Genomic DNA, 21,576 nt, shown 5'->3' with positions numbered 1-21,576 from the left:
GGAAAGAACCACTGACCCACGAGAATCAACTGGAAAGCTTTCTCACATACCCACATTAGCCGAATCCTAGACTTGAACCCATTCAGATAGAGGTGAGATGGCAGTGATCCGTAACGGAGAACGCTTTAGACCACTCGGCCACTCGGGGTCCCGATTCATGGCAGTTGACACACGCACTAATTATAGCACAATTCTGGACATAATGCAGTGCTGCTATGAAACCATGACCAGAATCACATCAGTGTATTGTTGAAAGAAAACAAGGTGAAACTTAGTCTGATATCTTCATAATCTTTGCAAAACACCATACTGCTGTAGACACCACTGTTTGGTATATCATGCCTGTCATCAGTATTTTGTGATTTTTAATATGATGCAGTTAATTACAAAAATGAAGTCTTTGGTTTAGGGCCTAGACTGCTATGTTATAATGAAGGCGAGTTGTATTTATTAAGATTTATATTAATTAAAGTAAATATATTTCCATAAGGATTCTAAAAGCAGTAAATAAACTCTTCACACAAAATTTCTAGAAAATGCATGCAAGATCCACTTTTTTCATTTGAAATCTTTATATTTTAGCAACTGACTAACAAAATTAAAATAGATCATATCATTTATACATGAAAATTATACAGATAGTTTTAATGGCTCCCACATCAGAGGTGGATGCCTTAACCACTTTGGTCACCAGAACAGTCCTGGGTCCAAACTAGATGCTAATATTTGGGCAAAATTACCTCTCTCTAGCCTTTATGGGGTCAAATTGGTTTAAAAAAAAGGGAGAAGTGGGCACAGCAATTCAAAATAGTCACTTGAAACTAATGTTTCTGCATAGTTTCATTTCTGATTATTAAATTAGTGATAAAGTATTATTAAAAGTTTATAGAAATGTTAGAATTTTCTTATTTGCTTCATTACATTTGTTGTATGACATTAAGCAGCAGCCTTGAAAATAGGTTACAGTCAAAAATTGGCAACAGCTTCCATAACAGAAATCCACTTTTCATATGTCTGTATGAGAAAACATTGATTCATTTTGTCATTAATGGACCTGGAAAATCCACAAATCATAATTTGCTTCAGACTGGGATTTAAATTTTTCACTCGTTCTTCAGTGGATCGTGTACATTTTCGGTGTTATTTCATTTGACTGCTGTTTAATTTCTTGTATTTATGACCATCAAGCGGGTGCTAAAATTGACTTGAGAACACAAGACTTCTTTTTCCCATTTGAAAGGAAAATTGACACAAAATTCAATGTTTGCTTTGTTTATTAACACCTTGCATTGAAACAAAGGTGGATGGGATATTTTGGTAATGTCAGGAAATTAGTGCAACGTGAACTTCGCTTTTTTAGGCCCGTTTAGGTGAAATAACAGACTCTAAGGTGACTTTTGTCTGGTGGTGACCCAGTAAGTATTCAGATTCTTTAACATATATTCATTATCTAAATGTTGAAAAGAGAGCAGACAGCTCCATATTTTCACAGGGACAAGTATTCCTTCCATAATTAGAACATTTTATTTTTGACTCGATATATGGATAGTTGACACTGATAATGGTTGATACACACATTTTGTACATTTTTCAACACATGGCCTGAGATACGTGGAGTCACAGGACATAGTATAAAATGCTAAATTACTTTTTTTTGACTTCTTCTAATGAATAAAATATTGTTTTTATAGAAAATTCTATTTTGTTTTTTTTTCTTCTTCAAAGGGCAAGTCGATTATAGTTTTAAATAATGCTTAGTATTCTAGCTTGTTTATTTTTTTTGTGTCTGCTTTGTAAATATTCGTCATATATTCATGTCCTTGACAACAAATCTTCATTAATATGTGAAACTAATGGTACCACAGAATCATAGGGCACCTTTATTCCAATTGCACCTGTAAGTATAAAATATTATTTATAATGCAGCCTAAATTTTTATGTTAGATGAATAAACAGATAAATTTATTTCCTATTTAGGACTTGTCATAAAAAAACTATTTTTATATCAAGAACATAAGAACACCTTCTACTATCTCTTCTATTTAAAAAGGTAACTTCTATAAAATATCAGGAACAAAATATTTTTTTAAAAATTTGGTTTATAATATTTTTATTTGGTTATATATCAGCATCTGAAAATAAATTGCAAGAAAGGTTATGAGTGCTTAAGGTTAAGAAGTTAGAAACCATAAGCCTATGTGTTAACAATTCCACACAATACTTGTTTCATGATGAAAAATTCCCAATTTAAGGGGCCCTAGATTTTACTGATTTTACTGGCTCTACTGTTCTAGTCATGGACCAAAATAGTTTGTGGGATAGTTTTTAGTCCTGGCATTTGTTGTCCCTTCATCCAGTAGCACAAGCTTGTTATTGCTACATCTCCTAAACTACATGGAGGATTCCCATGAAACTTGACACACTCATCCAATCTGATTTGAGATAAAAATTGTGCTGGTCAGACAGCCAGAATGGCCATCACATCAGCCATCTTGATTTTTTTTTATATTGTTACTCCTCCTGAATGACTGGTTATATCAGCATTGGTGTTTTCATTAAAAAATATTTTTATGATTTCTATTTGGTCAAAATGAAATTGGTGCAGATCTGGTATTTGGTGTGGCCACCCTGGCAGCCATCTTGAAAATCCTGATGCTGCTACTCCTAAATACAAAGTTATATTGACATGGAATTTACACTAGAAGACTTCTAATGATGAATAGTTCTTCCTAAATGAAAGTGGTACATATCTGATGGTCAGTATGGCCACTGTGGCAGCCATCTTCTAAAACTATCGAAACTGAGGCTACTTCTCTTTAACGAAAAGTCATATTGACATGGGGTTTTCACCAGAAGACTTCTTTTGATGTTTGGTTGGTCCTTAATGAACATGGTGCTGATCTGTTTACTAAAATGGCCATCACAGTGGCCATCTTGGATATCTTCTTGTAGTTATTCCTCCAGAATTGGGGTTTCCAATAAAACTTTTTCTGAGGTTAGTCCTAAATGAAGATATGAAAATGCTGCTGCTCAGAGATACACTATGGCCGCCACAATGGCCATCTTGAAAATCTTGTTATCAATACTTCTCCTGGATGAATGATCATATCAGCATTGGCTTTACAATGAAAGACTTAAAATGTCTAATTGTCATAAATGAAAATAGTGCTGATATGACCTCCAAAAGGCTGCCACAATAGACATCTTGAAAATCTTATTATGGCTTCTTCTTCACGCTGGCTGGTCATATTGACATTTTACTTTCACCAGAAGACGTTTTTTATTGTATGGATGGTCATAAATAGAAATTGCATGTATCTGATTGCCAATATGGCAACCTTGGTAGCCATCTTAAAAATCTTGCTATTGTTATTTCTCCAGAGGGGAAAGTCGTATCAAAATGGGATTCACATCAGAATTATATAATGTCTTCTTGGTCCTAAATTAAAATGGGGCTGATATGGCTACAATAATGGCAAAAGTAGTTTGCATATAATTTCTAAACCACTGTGTATAATAGCAGTGGTAGTCCACAGATGATGACAAATCTGCTACATATGATGTATAAACCACTGTGTAAAAATAACAACAGTAGACCACATATGATGACAATTTCTACTACATATGATGTATAAACCGCTGTGTATAAATAACAGTAGTCCACATATGACAGATCTACTACATATGATGTATACACCACTGTGTATAATAACAACATTAGGCCACATATGATGACACATCTGCTACATATGATGTATAAACCACTGTGCATAATAACAACATTAGGCCACATATGATGACAGATCTACTACATATTGTGTATAAACCACTGTGCATAATAACATTAGGCCACATATGATGACAGATCTACTACATATGATGTATAAACCACTGTGCGTAACAACATTAGGCCATATATGATGAAAGATCTACTACATATTGTGTATAAACCAGTGCATGATAACAACATCAGGCCATATATGATGACAGATCTGCTACATATGATGTATAAACCACTGTGCATAATAACATTAGGCCACATATGATGACAGATCTACTACATATGTATAAACCACTGTGTATAATAACATTAGGCCATATGATGGATCTTCTGCATATGATGCATAAACCACTGTGTATAATAAAAACAGAAGTCCATGTATGATGACAAATCTTATATATGATGTCTAAACCACTGTGTATAATAAAAACAGTAGTCCACATATGACAGATCTACAACATGTATGAACACAGTGTATAATAACAAAAGTAGTCCATGTATGATGACATCTGTACTATATATGATGTATAAACCACTCTATATCATAACAATAGTAGTCCACATATGATGAGAGATGTACTACATATGATGCATAAACCACTGTATAATAAAAGCAGTAGTCCACATATGACAGATCTACTACATATGATGTATAAAGCACTGTGTATAATAACAAAAGTAGTCCATGTATGATAACAGATCTTCTATATGTAGTGTCAAAACCACTGCATATGGTCTACATATGGTGATGAATCTACTGTCTATAATACATAAACAACATTTGACAAAGAAGGTACTGAATATAAAGACAAAATCACCAATTATAATACTGAAAGACCACATAAGACATTTTTGGCATTTCATACTGAAGTTCTTTCTACTAAACGCCTTCTTGAGCTAAATGCATGTATAAAGAGTCAATTTCAGTATGTAAACAAAAGTTTATGGCCAAAATTAAATTCTGCACACCCTATAGTATAATTCTTTTTGTAACATGTAAATTAGATGTCTGGCAAATCAGTTTAAAAGCTGTATAGGTCCTGAAAAAATGCATGTTTCTTTAATTCTAATCATTTCTACAAAATATCATTAGAGAACAGAATGAACACCACACCGATTTATGTCAAAAAATTAATGACAGGTAAGCTTGTTTGCCCACCAGTTTCATTTTATACCAGTTTGAAGTAAGAAATATAGATACTGTAATCCCAATCACAAGTAAATATGGTATACTTAACATGTACAGATAGGATTGTTTGTTCATTTTTCCTGTAACCTCATTTGTGCCATGGTGCATATTGGCGGTTTTGTTATCACATTTCAGCTATGGATGAGATATGTTCATGGAGAGTATTGGGTTGCTAATTAAAGTATTTCTCCCATGATAAGACCAGGGGGCAAGCCTAATAACTTTGCCCAGTGTAAGGGTAGACTTGTTATCAGACAAATATATCCTTAGTAAATGTTTGCCAAAATTATGTGAAAATGGGAATGGGGTTGTTCATCATTAAGCATGGGCTAATCATTAGGTTAATATGGTATGCTATGGCTTCAAATATTGTGGTTTCACTCATTTTTATGGTATATCAATTTTTGTGGATTTTGTTTTTGCTTTGAACCTCAAATTTAAAGACCCAGCAAAAAGAAGCCAAATATGACAAAGTCCCCAACCCATTTTGTAAAAACATTCTGTGTGAACAAAGCTGTTTGATAAATCAACTCCACAACTGTAATCTGGTAATGAAATATCAACTTTTACATGTGCTTCTATTATCTAAACTCTGTAAAAACAAAAATATAGAGCATTTTATATTGTTTTGGTGCACATATACGTATACAGTATTATCCAGTAGCTGTAATTTCCACTCCCTGTCTTAAATCAGTATACAGTATTGTGAACTGATTATGGATAGAGAGAAACAAGAAATAGCATAAGGTATTCAAACACTAGCATTACTGAAAATGAAAGGAAGAATAATAAATGGTACCTGTGGTTGAAAATTAGATGACATATTTATTCAAATCACATCTTCATTCCTGGTCAGGACAAGTAGGTTTTGTGAGAACTTGATTGACTTGGGTGAGTAATGAATTAAGGCAAGTAATTTGTGTGAGAGCATGCTTAATTGGGCAAGTGATCTAAAATTAAGATTATGTTCTCTTCACCATCAAGCTGTTCAGAAAGTTTGTGAACTTTCTTTTGTTCTGAGAAGTTGATATGGGATGATAACAATGATTTCTTGTAGAATGTATGTTATAATGTTTGATTATGATTTATTGTCTTGCTTTTTTTTAGAGGAAGTGTAAGATACAATGAGAAATCTGTTATCATCATTGGCCGTGTGTCTTGCCTATTTTTGGATGAAAGTATAAGATATAATGAGAAATCTGTTGTTTATCATCATTGGATGTGTCAGTGTCTCTTTGTATTTTGGTGGGGTTTTTTTTCAACCCCAATGGGCAAGAACTTAGGAAAAGGTGAGACACTGTTTCTGCTGATCTCGAGTATCTCAAAGTGTTCAGCAATACAAAAGCTTTGTTACTCACCTTTCTACGATGTAAATAACATATTATCAAGTTTGATCTTTATTGTTTTCTATTTTATACTGTATCTTATGTGAATAAAGATCTGTAGTAATGATGTGTTTAGAGTTAAATACTGAACAGGTTTTACAGTATTATAAGTGGGCATCAATTTTCTTGGTATCACAAGTGGGCATCAGTTTTCATCGCATTACAAGTTGGCTTTGATTTCCATAGTATTGCATGTTGATATCAGAGTATCAAAAGTGGGCATCAATTTTCATAGTATAGTGGAACCCCGCTATAACATGATAATTGTGGTAAAACAAATTGGATCGTGTTAATGGCAGGGTCGCATTAATGTGTGATTTTACAGTATTTTACTTTTTTCAGAGAACAACTCATTGGCACGTATACCTGTATTCATGTCTAATGTATATGATGAATAGGGTATCAACACCGTTTACTATCGTGATGTCATGGCATGCAGTTCATCCACAATGCATGTAATTTCATTGCAAAATTGCACACAGATTTACAATATTCAATAATTTTGTCCAAGATCGTTGTGTCTGAATTCAACGTGTAATATATAGCATGAACTGAGTATTAACATCGTTTCTTGCCTTCTGATATCGTACCGTCAGGGCTTGCAATTAATCCATAAAACGAAATTCCATTGCTTTTCCATAACAGTCAAATATTTTTATAAAAAATAGGAAATTAATAACGAGTTCATAAGCAAACACTATACACATGTAAAACCTGAGAACTAAGTGCAGCAGGCCTGCAATGGTCATGAGTCACTTAAAAAAAAAAAATTTAAGCTAACGCATGTACAATTTCATAACCTTTCAATTTCCAGCTAATAAAGCGAACATTATTTACTGGTCAACTGATTGCATCTAATAACACCACCAAGCCCAGCAAACATGTTGGCGGCTTTCGTTTTTGATGTTTATTAAATTATGAGAATCTTTTATCAACTACCACATTGTCTGCTGCTTGGTTGTGTGTGCAGTTAAAGAAGAAACACATGTAGGCTATTATTTGAGGTTTCGTCTTTGTGATTGTCTTCAATTAATTCTGTATACAATCAATCACAAAGACGACTTGCTGGCTTTACTCATGGATCAGTAATAATTAATGTTTCTGATAATGTTTATTTTGGCATAACACTTCAAGAACCTGGTGAAATTGTTAAATTTCAGACACTATGCCATGATCGTATTATATTCAGATTCATACGCAAACTCTTCTCCAAAATGATAATAAATGTTTTACACACTATTTCTCATACTTAAAAAAAATATTTTTTCACGGTACGAGAAAAATACACGTACATGTATTTAAAATTTCAGAAACCACACTATGATTGTATTATATTTGTATTCATATGCGATCTCTTCTCCAAAATTTATTATACACTATTTTACGTTCTTTGAACAAAAAATATTTTTTTATGTGCGAATGAATATGCAAAATTTCGTGAGCCATGCCACAACTGCATTATATCCAAATTCACGTTATCGCAGGGCACGTTATGGCAGGGTCGCACTGTACAAGTGAACATAACTTTTCATAGTATTAGAAGTGGGTATCAGTTTTTGTAATTTTGTAAGTTGGCATCAGATGGGTATCCATTTTCAGTGTTACAAATGAGCCTCAGTTTCGATAGTTTTACAAGTGGGCATTAATTTTCATAGTATTACGAGTGGGCATCAGTTTTCATAGCATTACAAGTGGACATTCATTTTGATAATATTGCAGGATTGTACCAGTTTTTATAGTATTACAAGTGGGCATCATTTTCTGTGGTTTTACAAGTGGACATCCATTTTGATAATATTACAGGAGTTTTCATAGTATTTTGGAGATCAATTTTTACAGAACTGCAAGTGGACATTACTTCTCATTATATTACAAGTGGACACAAGTTTTAGTATTAGAAATGGGATCTGTTTTCATAGTGTTATGATGCTATGGTCATAAACTTAGTAACAGAAAGAAGCAACACCAACAAGTTTTGTGTAATTTAAAAAATAATTTAAATATCAATGTTATTAATGAAAATGTGAGAGGAACGTGCAGTATTATGAAGTGAATCAAAAATAATCCTGATAAATTCTTTGAAAGTCCAAAAGATTGAAAAGTTCCATATAATTTCAAAACTGGAAATGTACTGGTGAATCATGATGTTGTCATGGCATTGTTATGAACTCCTGTGAATAATTCACAATAGTTCCAAGATAACATTATAGTCCAAAAAATGAGCACTTTCTATTTTCACTGAGTAGTCCAAACAGATATTTTTTCCTTTCAGATTATATCCATGTATAACATAAAACACATCTGCAGACTTGATGTTAAAACAGGAATGCAAGAAATAAGAATGACTCCCAAAATAGGAATGAAACCTGATTGCTCTCTCCTTATATACACCTTTTACAGTCAGGTCTCGGCTTACAAACGAGTTCCTTTCTTAAGGACATTCATAAGCCTGCATTTGTATATAAGTCAGAATTTGTACGTAAATGTTTATGTCCATTAAGGAACCATTGGCAAAAATAATGCTTTTGTAACGTTTTTTTTTGCCAAAAAGGACTCAATCTCAGTAAGAATGAGAATGTAGTAAATAACAGCAAATTGCAAAACAAACAATTCAAACTAAAAATTTTTGATAAAATTTAAATATCATGGTAACTCTACCTTATGCGTAAACATTAACAGCTTCGGTAAACGATAATGACACATCATGGAGGTGGAAAAGTTGCTACTGGTGGTTTTTAAACTCTTGTGAAGAATTGGTGCAATGAAGTCTGAACAGACACTTTCTTTATCTCTTCATAAATCTTTGTACCAAAGGGCTTCAGTGACACCTCTATATACACTGGTGAATCTCTCGGCATTAGGATCCTGCTCTTCAAATTTTGCCATTCGTGCTTCAACTAGACAAAAGGCATCAGCTAATTCTTTAACTTTAAATTTTCTTTGGTTCCAAAATTTTTATATTGCTTTTGGCTTCCTCTTGTTCTTACACGTGGGCTTCGAGCTCCATCAGGTCTTTTTATTGCTAAGTTCCTTTTCATGCGATTCTGTCAACACTGTGATGTAATCATCATTAATTTCTAAATTAAGTTGCATCCCCAGTTCCACAGTATTCTTCCTTGCTTCAGTGATACTGTCCTCAGAAGAACCTTCCAAACTGTTTGCAAATTGAGGACATAACTTTTTACAAAAACCACTCATATTTGTTGCCTTGACCTCGTCCCAAGAATCTGTGATGTTTTTTTATTGCATTGTGGTTAGAGTATGACTTCCAAAACTCCTTCATATTTTTTTCTCCACTTTTTGTTGCTCGAACAGCCTGGGCAAACATACGGTGTAAATAATAGATCTTGAAAGATCTAATCACCCCCTGGTCCATTGATTGAATTAAAGATGTTGTATTTTGGGGTAAAAACATAACTTTAACATTTGGATGGACATCTAAAGTTGCAGGATGACCAGGGTCATTATCAAGCACTAACAATATCTTGAAGGGAAGATTCTTAGAGATACAGTAACGCTCAACCTTGGGCACAAAATGATTTACAAACCAGTCCAAGAACATAACCAACGTAACCCATGCCTTCTTGTTGGCCTTCCAAATGACTGGTAATGCTGCTTTCACAATGCCTTTTAAGTGCATGTGAATTTTCGCTATGGTAACCCAGCAAAGGCTTCAATTTGAAATCACCAGCTGCATTAACCCCAAAGCAATAAGGTTAGCCATTCTTCACTTGCTTAATGGCCTGGCAGTGACTTTTCTTCTGTTGCAGTCAGGCATTTTTTTCCAAAAAAAACCGTTTCATCCACATTGAACACTTGTTCAGCACAGTTACCCCCCTCTCTTATAATCTCAGCCAAAACACCAGGAAATTCACTGGCTGCAGCCACATCCGCACTAGCTACTTCCCCTGCCATTTTATGATGTAAGCGCTTTAGATCACTCGGCCACTTGGGCCCCTACATTATATGAGTATGTATTACAAGTGTACATCAGTTTACATTATATGAGTATGATTTACAAGTGTACATCAGTTTACATTATATGAGTATCTATTACAAGTGTACATCAGTTTTACATTATATGTTTATGTATTACAAGTGTGCATCAGTTTTACATTATATGAGTATGATTTACAAGTGTACATCAGTTTTACATTATATGAGTATGTATTACAAGTGTACATCAGTTGGCATTAAATTTCATAGTACATGTATTAGAAGTGGACATCAGTTCATAAATAACAAATGGGCATTGGTTTTCATGGTATTACAGATGGGTATTTTCATAGTATTCAAAAGTAGGTATCAGTTTTCATAGTACTTATATTGCAAGAAATTTAGTTTTCATCAGAATTTAAATTCATTGGTATGCATGCGATGGGAAATGGGGTCCTTTTGTCTTCACATATGAATCATTTTTTTTCATTCAGTCTTTAATTTCATTCAGCCATCAAATACATGAAAATTAGTATTCAAAGAAAAAGACCAGTACATTAAATTTGTTATTTTTATTTAATTATGTTCACTCATTTCCTCTTACTTCCAATCTGATATGAAGTTGAATCATTGCAAAAGTGAAACTTTAATATAATGCTGTGTGGCCCACAGGTGGTGATAGGTATTTACTTTTCATATCAGGAAGAGAGAGAAATTCCAATACCTAGGTAAAGTTGCATTTAAGATGGATATAAATCATACACTTGTTTGTTCAGCATAGGACAGGCTGATCTTATCAAATACAAATGGAATATCTTCAATTGGTTCTTAAAAATCTCATTCAGTATTTGTCAAGGGAAAACTCATAGCAAACACTGAGCAAGTCAAAGGTGTGTAATTGAATCAGCTGCTCACTTTTAGTCCACATTTATGGATATGAATTATGTTGAAGAAATTTTTAATTTCAAATTTGTATACCACTTCAGATATCACTTGAGAGGCCAGCCCAGAGAAGAGGTCACATTGTCTTGTGGTGAAGTAGAATATTCTGTATTTGCCCCGTTTTAATTACATAAGGGGATGGTCTCATAAGTAGGGGATTTGAGTGATTTTATAAATTTTCAGTGTGGAAGCTCAGTTGGTATTGCATCAGACTTGCAATCTAAGGGCTGTGGGTTCGATACCCTCTCAGGCCAACCTGGGTCAGCTGCCTCTGTGTGTATCCCTTGGATAGTCACTTAGCTCCCATTTCCATGGCATGTTATAGCCAGTAATGTGTTAACGGTATTATTTACGACAGCAAAACATCCAAAATTATATTTATAACTTAGTGTACCAGAAAGTGTTGAAAAATAGTGAAAAAAGTTAATATTGATGTAAGATATATATACAAGATATTGTGAATATCCAATCTTGAAAAAGATGATAAAATATTTTCCGTACAAAAAAAGATGCACAGGATACCAACTCATTCTGTTTTAGGGCTGAAAATTCCTTAAAGCCAAGTTCCAAAACCCACATATGCCAGCCATAAGGCCCTTTATTAAGTTGTCATGTCCATTTGTTCATCCAAAACCAGTTTTGTTTCCATGCAGTTGATTATTATTTATAGTTATCAAACTTTGGAATTACTGGCACAAAAACCTGATAATTTTGGGATAAAAAAGTCAAGGTCACTGACAGAAAGAAGGAAAATGGTTTCAGCCCAGGAACCTGGAAATGTACACAATCTACAGTTTTAAAAATTCTGGATGGTTTTGCATTGGAATGAGGAATAAAATCTATTAATTAAAAGGTCAAAAGTCACTGTGACTGAGAGAAGAATAATTATTTCTGCACAGTAACAAGTTACCCATTACACTTGGGGTGAAGAAGAAGGATATTGATTTAGGTATCAACAGGTTAAAGGTCAAGATCGCTGACAGGTAATCAAAATGTTGCTCAATAATATTAGATATACATCACAGACATCAACTAAACTTTGTGGCAGGCTGGCACTTTGGGGAAAGGACAATGTTGTAGGCTTAACATCATTTTTCAGCAGATGATAGGCCCTATATGGCAGTGAGTATAACTGTTGGCAGAAGATCCTTGGAAAATCCTGGTAAAAACCACTGACACATGGGAATCTACTGGCAAGCTGTCTCACATACCCACATTGGTCAAACCAGAGTTTCGAACTCATGTGGACAGAGGTGAGATGGCAGTGATTTTAAAAGGCGAGCACTTTAGACTGCTCAGCCACCCAAGGCCCCCTTGGAAAGGAAGAAACTTTTTGATTTTTGGGTGAAAAGGTCAGCGGTAAAGTTAATTTACAGAAGAAAGATAATTTCTTTTGCATGATAACTTTACATTGTACAACCTTAAAAATTCTTGAATTTGAGGGGTTGCCTTGAAAACTGTTATTTTGAAAAAGTAGATTTTGTCATTGAAACATCCTTGAACTTGTTGAAAACCTTAAATTATCTGTGGGAATGGAAGATGTTGTTGTTGTAGTGTTTAACACCATCTTTCAGCACAAGATAGGCTATACATTGTGGCCAGCATAAATGGTGGAGGAAGAACCCGTGGAAAGCCCCAGAAAGAACCACCAACCCACAAGAAGCTACTGGCAAGCTTTCTCACATACCCACATTAGCCGAATCCGAGACTTGAACCCATGTAGGCAGAGGTGAGATGGCAGTGATCCGTAACGGTGAGAGCTTTAGACCACTCTGCCACTCTGGGCCTCTCAAATGGAAAATGTTAAAATTGTATAAAGTTGTTCACTTTTCGGTTGAGAATTATTGTTGTTTACATATATTTAAAAATGAACAAATATATAAATAATATTGGGTACAGTTGGGTGTATCAAATTACACAAGTAGTTGCCAGATACAGTAGAACCCCATTGCAGAAATGACATGCTAATTAGTTAAGTGGTTTTTGTTGTTGTTCTATATTTGTGTCCATTGATGCTTTGATAAACAAAATGACCCATCATGAAGTTTTGTTTCCCCTTGAGAACTCCTTGAAAAGTCCACGAAAAACAAGCTTTATGACTCATGCTGTTTAGTTCTATACCACATACCTTGATCAAAGTTTGTTAAGGGCTTGCACTTAAGATGTGGTAGAAATCTTTTGATTATTGGGTTTAAAGGTCAATAGTTTAGATTATTGTGGCTCCATGAAAAAGTGGTTTTGCAGAATAACTTTTGTTTTAGAGCAAGTTAATGGACCTAAACTTAGTCAATGGTTTGCTTTTAGGGTAATAGAGAAACCTAAAGATTCTGAGGTCAACAAGTCAGATATCATGGACATGGCAAGTCTAAAAAGAAAATGATGGTTTCCATTCATTGAGTTTACATCTCTGTCACATACCTTGACAAAATCCAGTTGAAATGCCCTTGGCCTATTCCATCATCTGTTTGAAAAACTTAGTCTCTAAGTAATGGCCATTTTTAACTTCTTCCAAGTTATTGGTTGTTATTATTTCATTACAATGACTAGAAGATATATCATAGTTTCACAATACCATATTTCATGTTATTTTTCGTACACAAAAAAATAATTACAAATTACATTGTACGAAAAATTATATGTAAAATAAATAATTATCATTTGATGGTATTGACCATGTACGAAAAATAAAGGGATCGTGCCTGAACAAGTTCTACGGAACACACGCTTCTTGACAACCTAACGGTACAATAAAAGTACTGAGAAGATTTTTTTATTTTTATAAGTGAATGAGAGAGAGAGGATTATGTCTCTGTGTGCAAGCTTGTCTGCATTTAGAGCATATGTAGCTGTTACGTTGTGTAATGTTGACAAAATGATTAAGATGGTTTGAACATGTATTATTTATTGGTAAATTGTATGCAACGATATCAGTTCACAATGTCAAGAAATTAAGTGCGACTTGTATTTTTACAGCAAAAATAATCTCATTATCAAATTGCAGTGAAAAATAAGGAACTTGAAATCACATTTTAGTTAATGCACACGCATGTGCGAGAGAGAGAGAGAGAGAGAAAACAAAATTTTGTCAGTGTACAAGACCATATTTATTCAGAGTGGTTTTTATTTTTAGTTTTGCAAAGAGAAAAAAGACTTACCTGACGAATGTGATAATCCTCATGTATTACAATCTTACTGTATTCCATTTTCAATCAACACTGCTAAATCAACAATTCATTCTTGTTATAATTATGATGTACATTGTCACAACAAGCACATGGTTATGCAGTGTTATTTACAGGGTAATTAAACATGCTTAGCGTTTTGGTTATTCTAGTTGAAACCAGATTGAGGCAAGAATCGAGAGAAGAGGTCAAATCAGTGAGGGTGCCAGTAGAGAAATGAGGCTCTCATTTGGGAAATGAAAATCTGTCAGTGTGCTATTGAAGCTGTTGTCCATACATCAGATGTTATAAGGACAAGCGATCATACGTGTGACATGTTGTTCTAACTTGCCAATAAAGATAACAGTGTGGTATATCATAGAATAAATTTTCAATAAAATGTTAATTATGTCCAAGTCAAAACAGAACAAACACTTAAAAGATAGTATATGTATATATACAAATCGATTTAACGGATAATTTAATGGATTTTTTTTCGAAAAATTCAAAGTGATATGTTAAAAAAGTTGTGATACATTTAAATAATTAATTTTTTGATAACTGGATTGTGTACGAAAAATTAAAGGGTACAAAAAATACATGAAATGCGGTATTGAAACTGATTGATTTCTCAATTATTTTCATTACAAAGGTGCAAGAATAATATGAAAACTAAACATGCAGGTTTTTTATTGATTGTTGAAATGTTGAGTGTTTATTTTCAATACCATTTCATTAGAATCTGTTCTTTTCATCCGCTAAAAATGTAACAATTTGGGAAGTATCATTATGATTGCCAACAAGTTTTGATTCAGAGAGTATCAATCTGAAACAGATAAAGATGTTCAAAATGTGACCAAAGCTTGAGGTCGTTGAGGCCCATTGGTCAGTAATGGTGTATAATGTTCATTGGTGCTCTTGCTTACCTTTTGACCCAGCTATTAGCAGGGTCCCTGAGTGGCCATTACGGATCACTACCATCTCACCTCTGTCTGCTTGGGTTTGAGTCTCAGTCTCGGCCAGTGTGGTTAGATGAGAAAGCTTACCAGTAGCTTCTCATGGGTCATGGTTCTTTCTGAGGTTTTTCCAGGTTCTTCCTCCACCACTTATACCAGCCACCATGTATAGCCTATCTTGTGCTGAAAAATGGCATTAAACCCTACAACAATAACAGCTACTAGCAAGTACAGTATATGTAACCATGTAGTTGAAGATACATTCATGGATGAGAACAGAACAGTGGTTATCTAACAGGAGTATATATTTTACCCATGTAATCAAGTACTTCTCAGAATAATGACTTGAGTGAAATAACCTGTGCATAACCCAGCCTACCCATCTGTTATGATCACAACATCTGATTCAAGATGATATCTGTACCAGTTTAAAATAATAAAAATGATACCAGAAAAATCTATATATAGTGTGACCCTGCTGTTATATGATGGTTGGGGTCCATAAAACCTGACCATGTCATGTACCAAACCATGTTATAACCAAAAATGTCAGCTGAAGAAAATGATGCATGCACCAAAAAATGACCTGAGGGTGAGTGGGTGGAATAACATGGGTGAAAAAATACATGCTTCATCGGCACAGTTACCATCTTAAATCAATGCATATTAAATGAGAAACACACATGTAGTGAAAAAGAGATTGTGTATATAATATTTTACTCTAGTCAGAGAACAAGCATTGGTACAGATACTAATGTATGGCATGAATAGAGTATTCTCTCCAGCCGATCTCTTAGTATGCATTGAATCAACAGTACCTATACTTGCACTGAAAATATGCACACATTTCAATAATTTTGTCCCACATCATTATTTGTCTGAATAGGAAAATTACATAAGGAAAGATGAAGCACCTTTACTTTTCAACAAGTCCCAAGGTCAGTAAATGGTGTATAAATTTCATGCTGCTAAAATGTTTTCATCTGTGAATCACAATGCTTGACTGATTATTTTTGAAAAAATGGATTGATTTTCAACAGCTTTTTGCAGCTGCTTTCTGTGACAGTAACATTTACTATCTTCATATTTGTTAGTACAGATTTCTAACTAATTGTGATTGTTTTATTCTGGACTTATTCCTGTCCAGGCTTCAAGCTTCTCTTTAATGGTAAAAGCCTTATGCTTCCATGTACCATCATCCATTGTAAATGCCCACAAGTTGACACTTTTACTTCTGTTCATTTTAATGACTACATTTGAATTCATGTGCGATCTCTTCCCAGAAATGATAATAAACTTTTTATGCTTTATTTCTCATACTTTGAGAAACAAATATTTTTTCATGTATGAAAAATTCCTTTTATATGAAATTTCAAGAGCCATGCCATGATAGTGTTTTAACCAAATTTATGTTATAAGAGAGTGTGCTTTAGTGGGCTCACTGTAGTACAGTCAGTTGTCTGTCTTAATCAGGTGTTTATTAGGGTCAGTTTTCTTGTAATTATACAGATTTTTCTCTTCTCTGTGTGTAATTTGACAGATCAATGACTTTGACACTGTCAATTCAGTTTGAAAGGGGTCCAGTTTGGAAAACCTTATTAAGAAAACAGAATGCTGTCAAGTTAGTTTTAATTTTGCAACCTTGATAGCACAGCAGTAGAATGCTTACCATGCACCTCAGGTATCATGAGTTTAATACTAGGCTCTGGCATGTGCAAGGATTGATGGTTACCAAAACCAGGTCTGTGGTTACTTAGTGTTTATCTCAGTTCCTTTCAATATGAAAAGCCACATTACTCCAAAATCAGGGAATGTCATTTTGTGTTTAGCTTGGTAATTGGGTCATTACAGTAATGCATGGATGGTATTGTTTTTTTCACAAAGCATACTTGTAATTTATCAGTCTTTTTATCTTGACAAGGATGAGAATGGAATATGAAATGATGATAAGTCAATGTCTTTCTGTAATCTACATAAATGGAGATACAACCAGTATATCAACACATGTAAGACAGCACCACTCAACCATTGACAGACCTTTTAAAGATGAAAAGATAATAAAGCTGATATGTGTATTGATAACGTATGATATGATATGCTGTGTATTGTGGATTGTATCGATATATAGCAGGGGTGTAACATTTCATCCCTACTGGCAGACCTTCTAAAGATGAAAAGATAATAAAGTTGATATGTGTATTGATAATGTATGATATGATAGGCTGTGTATTATGAATTGTATCGATATGTAGCATGGGTGTATCATTTCATCCGTACTAGCAGACCTTCTAAAGATGAAAAGACCATACGATTTGATACATGTATCAAAACTAGATCATAGGCTGTGTAACGTGAATTGAAGCGATACGCAACAGAGGTGTATTGTTTCACCCCTACTTGTTAGCATGATAACACAAATAGGTGTGAATGGATTGGTATCCAACTTAGTTTGTGGAGGAATCTTAATAATACATTGAATGATATTGCATAGATAACATTGTTTTTTTGTACAAAAAATAATGCTTACAGATTTAAGCAAATTTAGCAGGTGGTTGTGTATTGACATTGTGACAGATGTTGTGATCTTCTATTCATTATATCAGATTCAGAGTCAAAGATTGAGGGAGAATTGTTATTACTTGCATGAAAATTGCTTATGACTTCTGTCCATTATATATGTATGCAAAATTATCATATGAAATAAACATGCTTTCAATGACCAATATGTATTGATACATGACACAACATAATCATTAAACTTTTGATGGTGTGGTATTCAGATGTCCTGACATAAGGTACAAGGCTGGAGATTCATCCCAAAAGAGGTTTATTTGGAACTCCAGAATTTTATTTCATGAACTAAAAATATTGTCGGATCTTTAAATCTCCATTGCCTCCATAACGTGCCAAAAGTCGTATAAACCTGGTCATCTGAATAATACTGAATCTTGAAAGATATTGGTCCTAAATATCTTTGGGTTCCATTGAATCTAGATAACATTGATGTTTCATCACATTTTTTAGCCATGTATTTTCACCATAGTAATGAGGAACCCTGCAATATTTGACATATGAATGATGATCAGCTATGTCCATGGGTCAACTAATTTCTGACAAAAGATGGAACACAAGATTTGAAGACATCAATGTTGTAAGCATAAGAAATCATAATTATGTTGTTTTGGATTGTCTTTAGCCCAGTTTTGTCCTTCACTGTATATTCCATCCCCCCCCAGCTGAATACCAATATTTCACCAGTTTTATTTTTATCAAATGCACGATTTTTTCATCTTAGATCTGCTTAAAAAAGTGAGCTTCTTCATTCCTCTTGAATCAGTTTGTGTGCCATATGCGAATGTTGTTGTCAGTAGATTAGTCACTAACGGAATTTATCATATGTGTCAGATCACTACTTTGGAGCACTCCCAAAAAGAACAGAATTATGAGTGACTTAGTAAACTGAATAGGTATCACCTCATAATTCTAAACTGAATATTTGAATGTTGTTTCAGCCTTATATCTTGATTATTTTAACAAATAGTTGATATCAGATATCTTTTTAACAAGTCATTTCCTTCCTTCGAAACTTTAATTTGATTCGAAGAATTGTGAAATGTATGATAAATGGTAGCATTGGAGCTTTAAAATAAATTGTTTCAGAATTTTTTGATTATGCCAAAAATATGGAAAGTAGCTTTAATTTGCACCAAAAATCTATATAAAACATTTTTTTTAAAGACAAATTACAATGCTACTTGGTTGTGAATTTTTCGAAACTTGTAAAGCTTTTATGCCAATTTATAGACTGTTGGAGTGGTCTACCTCTGTGTGAGAGGTATCTGGTTTGAATCATGATGAAAATATGTATTCATTGTTGAGCCAGCCTTGGTGGAAGCTCAGCACAGTCATCAATGGCATCTGTGTGCTTGTCCCTCAATCCATCCATCCCAATCTGATCCGACAGACAGACCCTAACCTCAATGTTAAAATTTATTTTACTTCTAGAAATAAAAGGTGTGGTTGGCAGAAAAATAAAGTCTTGAGACTTTATTTGTAATCATGTTTTGTTCTTAAGATAATTCATCACTGGTATTTTTTTGTTGTCTTTACAAAAATTGATCAGATGAGATTGCAGTTAGTAGGAGAGACAATGTTATGTCTTATTTGTTTGAAAATGCAATATCCATGCAGTCTTTTCACATTCATAATTTGTTTTACCAGATCTATAAATGATTGGCTCATTCAGCCAGTGATGTGACTATCAGTAACAAGGATTGGTTCTGATGACAGTTTCCATATTATTATTTTAGGATTTTTAACAAAATGAAAATACAGTGAAGCAAGTATGTTCTGGACAGCTTTGGAACTAGAAGGTATATTGAGCAGAATGCAATGTTTTGGAGTAGATAGGGTCATCATATTTTTTAATTTATAGTATTTATTTAACTGCTACAAAAAAGGGCCTTGCTTGACAGGCAGTCTCATATTGGCAGTCATTATATTGTTGAACAAAAATTCATTAAGAATTGGGTTATAAATGACATCAAAAATATCACTGTTTAAGGCCTGTGGTTCTAATGCTATATTATAACAGGTTTAAGATAATGAATGGTTTCCCAAAATATTGGCCTTTAAAGCCAGACTATAGCATAGTATTTATTTCCAGGTTTGCCATATTCTTTGCATTTGACCAAGATGCAACTTAGTAAGAGAGTTTTATTAGACAGCTTTCAATAAATGTGCTTCTTTTACTGTATGTTTTCAGATACCAGCTTTTCCTGCAAATAAAGCAAGACATTCTCCAAGGGAGACTACCTGTCAGTTTTGATGACGCTGCTGAAATATTTTCCTATGCTGTGCAATGTAAGTATTTTGAACAATCATAATTACATGGGGGCCCTGAGTGGCTGAGTGGTCTAAAGCGCTCTCCGTTACGGATCACTGCCATCTCACCTCTGTCTGCGTGGGTTTGAGTCTCGGATTTGGCTAATGTGGGTATGTGCGAAAGCTTGCCAGTAGCTTCTCATGTGTCTGTGGTTCTTTCCGGGGTTTTCCCGGGTTCTTCCTCCACCAATAATACTGGCTGCCATGTATAGCCTATCGTGTGCTGAAAAATGGCGTTAAACTCTACAACAACAACAACAACATAATTACATGTATTGTCCACAATTAAAGTTATTAGAAGAAATTATGTTTTATTGGTTAGGGAAAGGACTTCTGAAATGAACAGTAAAAGTCTATTATACAGACCACCCTTTAGAATAAAAGAAAATTATGGTATTTTCTTCTTCAGGCTTGGAATAGTATGAGGGGTATTTGTTGTTGTTGTTGGGTTTAACAACATTTTTCAGCACAAGATAGGCTATACATGGCGGCCAGTATCAGTGGTGGAGGAAGAGCCTGGGAAAACCACGGAAAGAACCACCGACCCATGAGAAGCTACTGGCAAGGGGTATTTGAAAAGTTCTGAATATTTTGTTACCACTCTTTAAACCTGTCAGTAAATTTAACCCTAATCAATAGACAAAGTAATGTTCTGAAAATGATCTGCTGCTGCTTGTGCAGTGCACTGGACACCTTTAGATATATGCGTGTGATGCAAAATAGGTGTATGGCAGGCATCAAAAAATGTTGGCAGAGGAGAATAATTTTACTACTGAGTAAAAAGCAAACCGGAAAGTCATTCTTGATGTACTCCCATATCAAAATCCAGGCCGACTTGGATAACAGTTTATGAAGTTAATTCTCAGTAATGTTCAATTTTGAAATGTTTTCATCATTTTAAAGATGGTTAAGAAGCCATGGAAGATTACACATTTGAAAGACCATTGTCTGCAATATGTGAGCGGGAAATGGCCTTTTAGAAGGAGGCAATTGATGAAAATGCTTAATACACACTGAAAGATAGTTCTATTATCATGGGCATTAATTCATCAACTGTTTTCTTTGCTTGAAAATCATTTTGAAGCTCATAAAGCAAGATGAATCCCACATTTGTTGATGGCTGATCAAAAACAGACTAGGGTTGAAATAACCATACCAAATCTGAAAGAGTAATGGGAGACATTTGAATGAGATGGCTATAGGTTATGAAACATGGATTTTATTATTTTAAAACCACCTCAGGGGCCCCGAGTGGCCGAGTGGTCTAAAGCATTCTCCGTTACGGATCACTGCCATCTCACCGCTGTCTCCGTGGGTTCGAGTTTCGGATTCGGCTAATGTG

The 21,576-nt window shown here is 34.2% G+C and overlaps 1 protein-coding gene across 8 annotated transcripts in view; it reads left to right on the top strand.

Moving 5' to 3' along the window:
* The window catches only part of LOC149801558 (uncharacterized), a 190,879-nt gene that overhangs the window by 48,183 nt on the left and 121,120 nt on the right, over positions 1-21,576 (top strand). For all 8 annotated transcript variants that reach the window (XM_089955768.1, XM_089955767.1, XM_089955773.1 and 5 more), the window contains exon 5: positions 20,116-20,213. In XM_089955768.1, the coding sequence (XP_089811894.1) occupies positions 20,116-20,213 (98 nt within the window). The remainder of the gene's footprint in view (positions 1-20,115; positions 20,214-21,576) is intronic.

This window comes from Sinohyriopsis cumingii, chromosome 4, assembly GCF_028554795.1.
Source record: "Sinohyriopsis cumingii isolate HCF-2022 chromosome 4, ASM2855479v2, whole genome shotgun sequence".
Lineage (NCBI taxonomy): Eukaryota > Metazoa > Mollusca > Bivalvia > Unionida > Unionidae > Sinohyriopsis > Sinohyriopsis cumingii.
The sequence above is the reverse complement of the archived record's forward strand: the minus strand, read 5'-3'. Positions and strand labels throughout refer to the sequence as shown.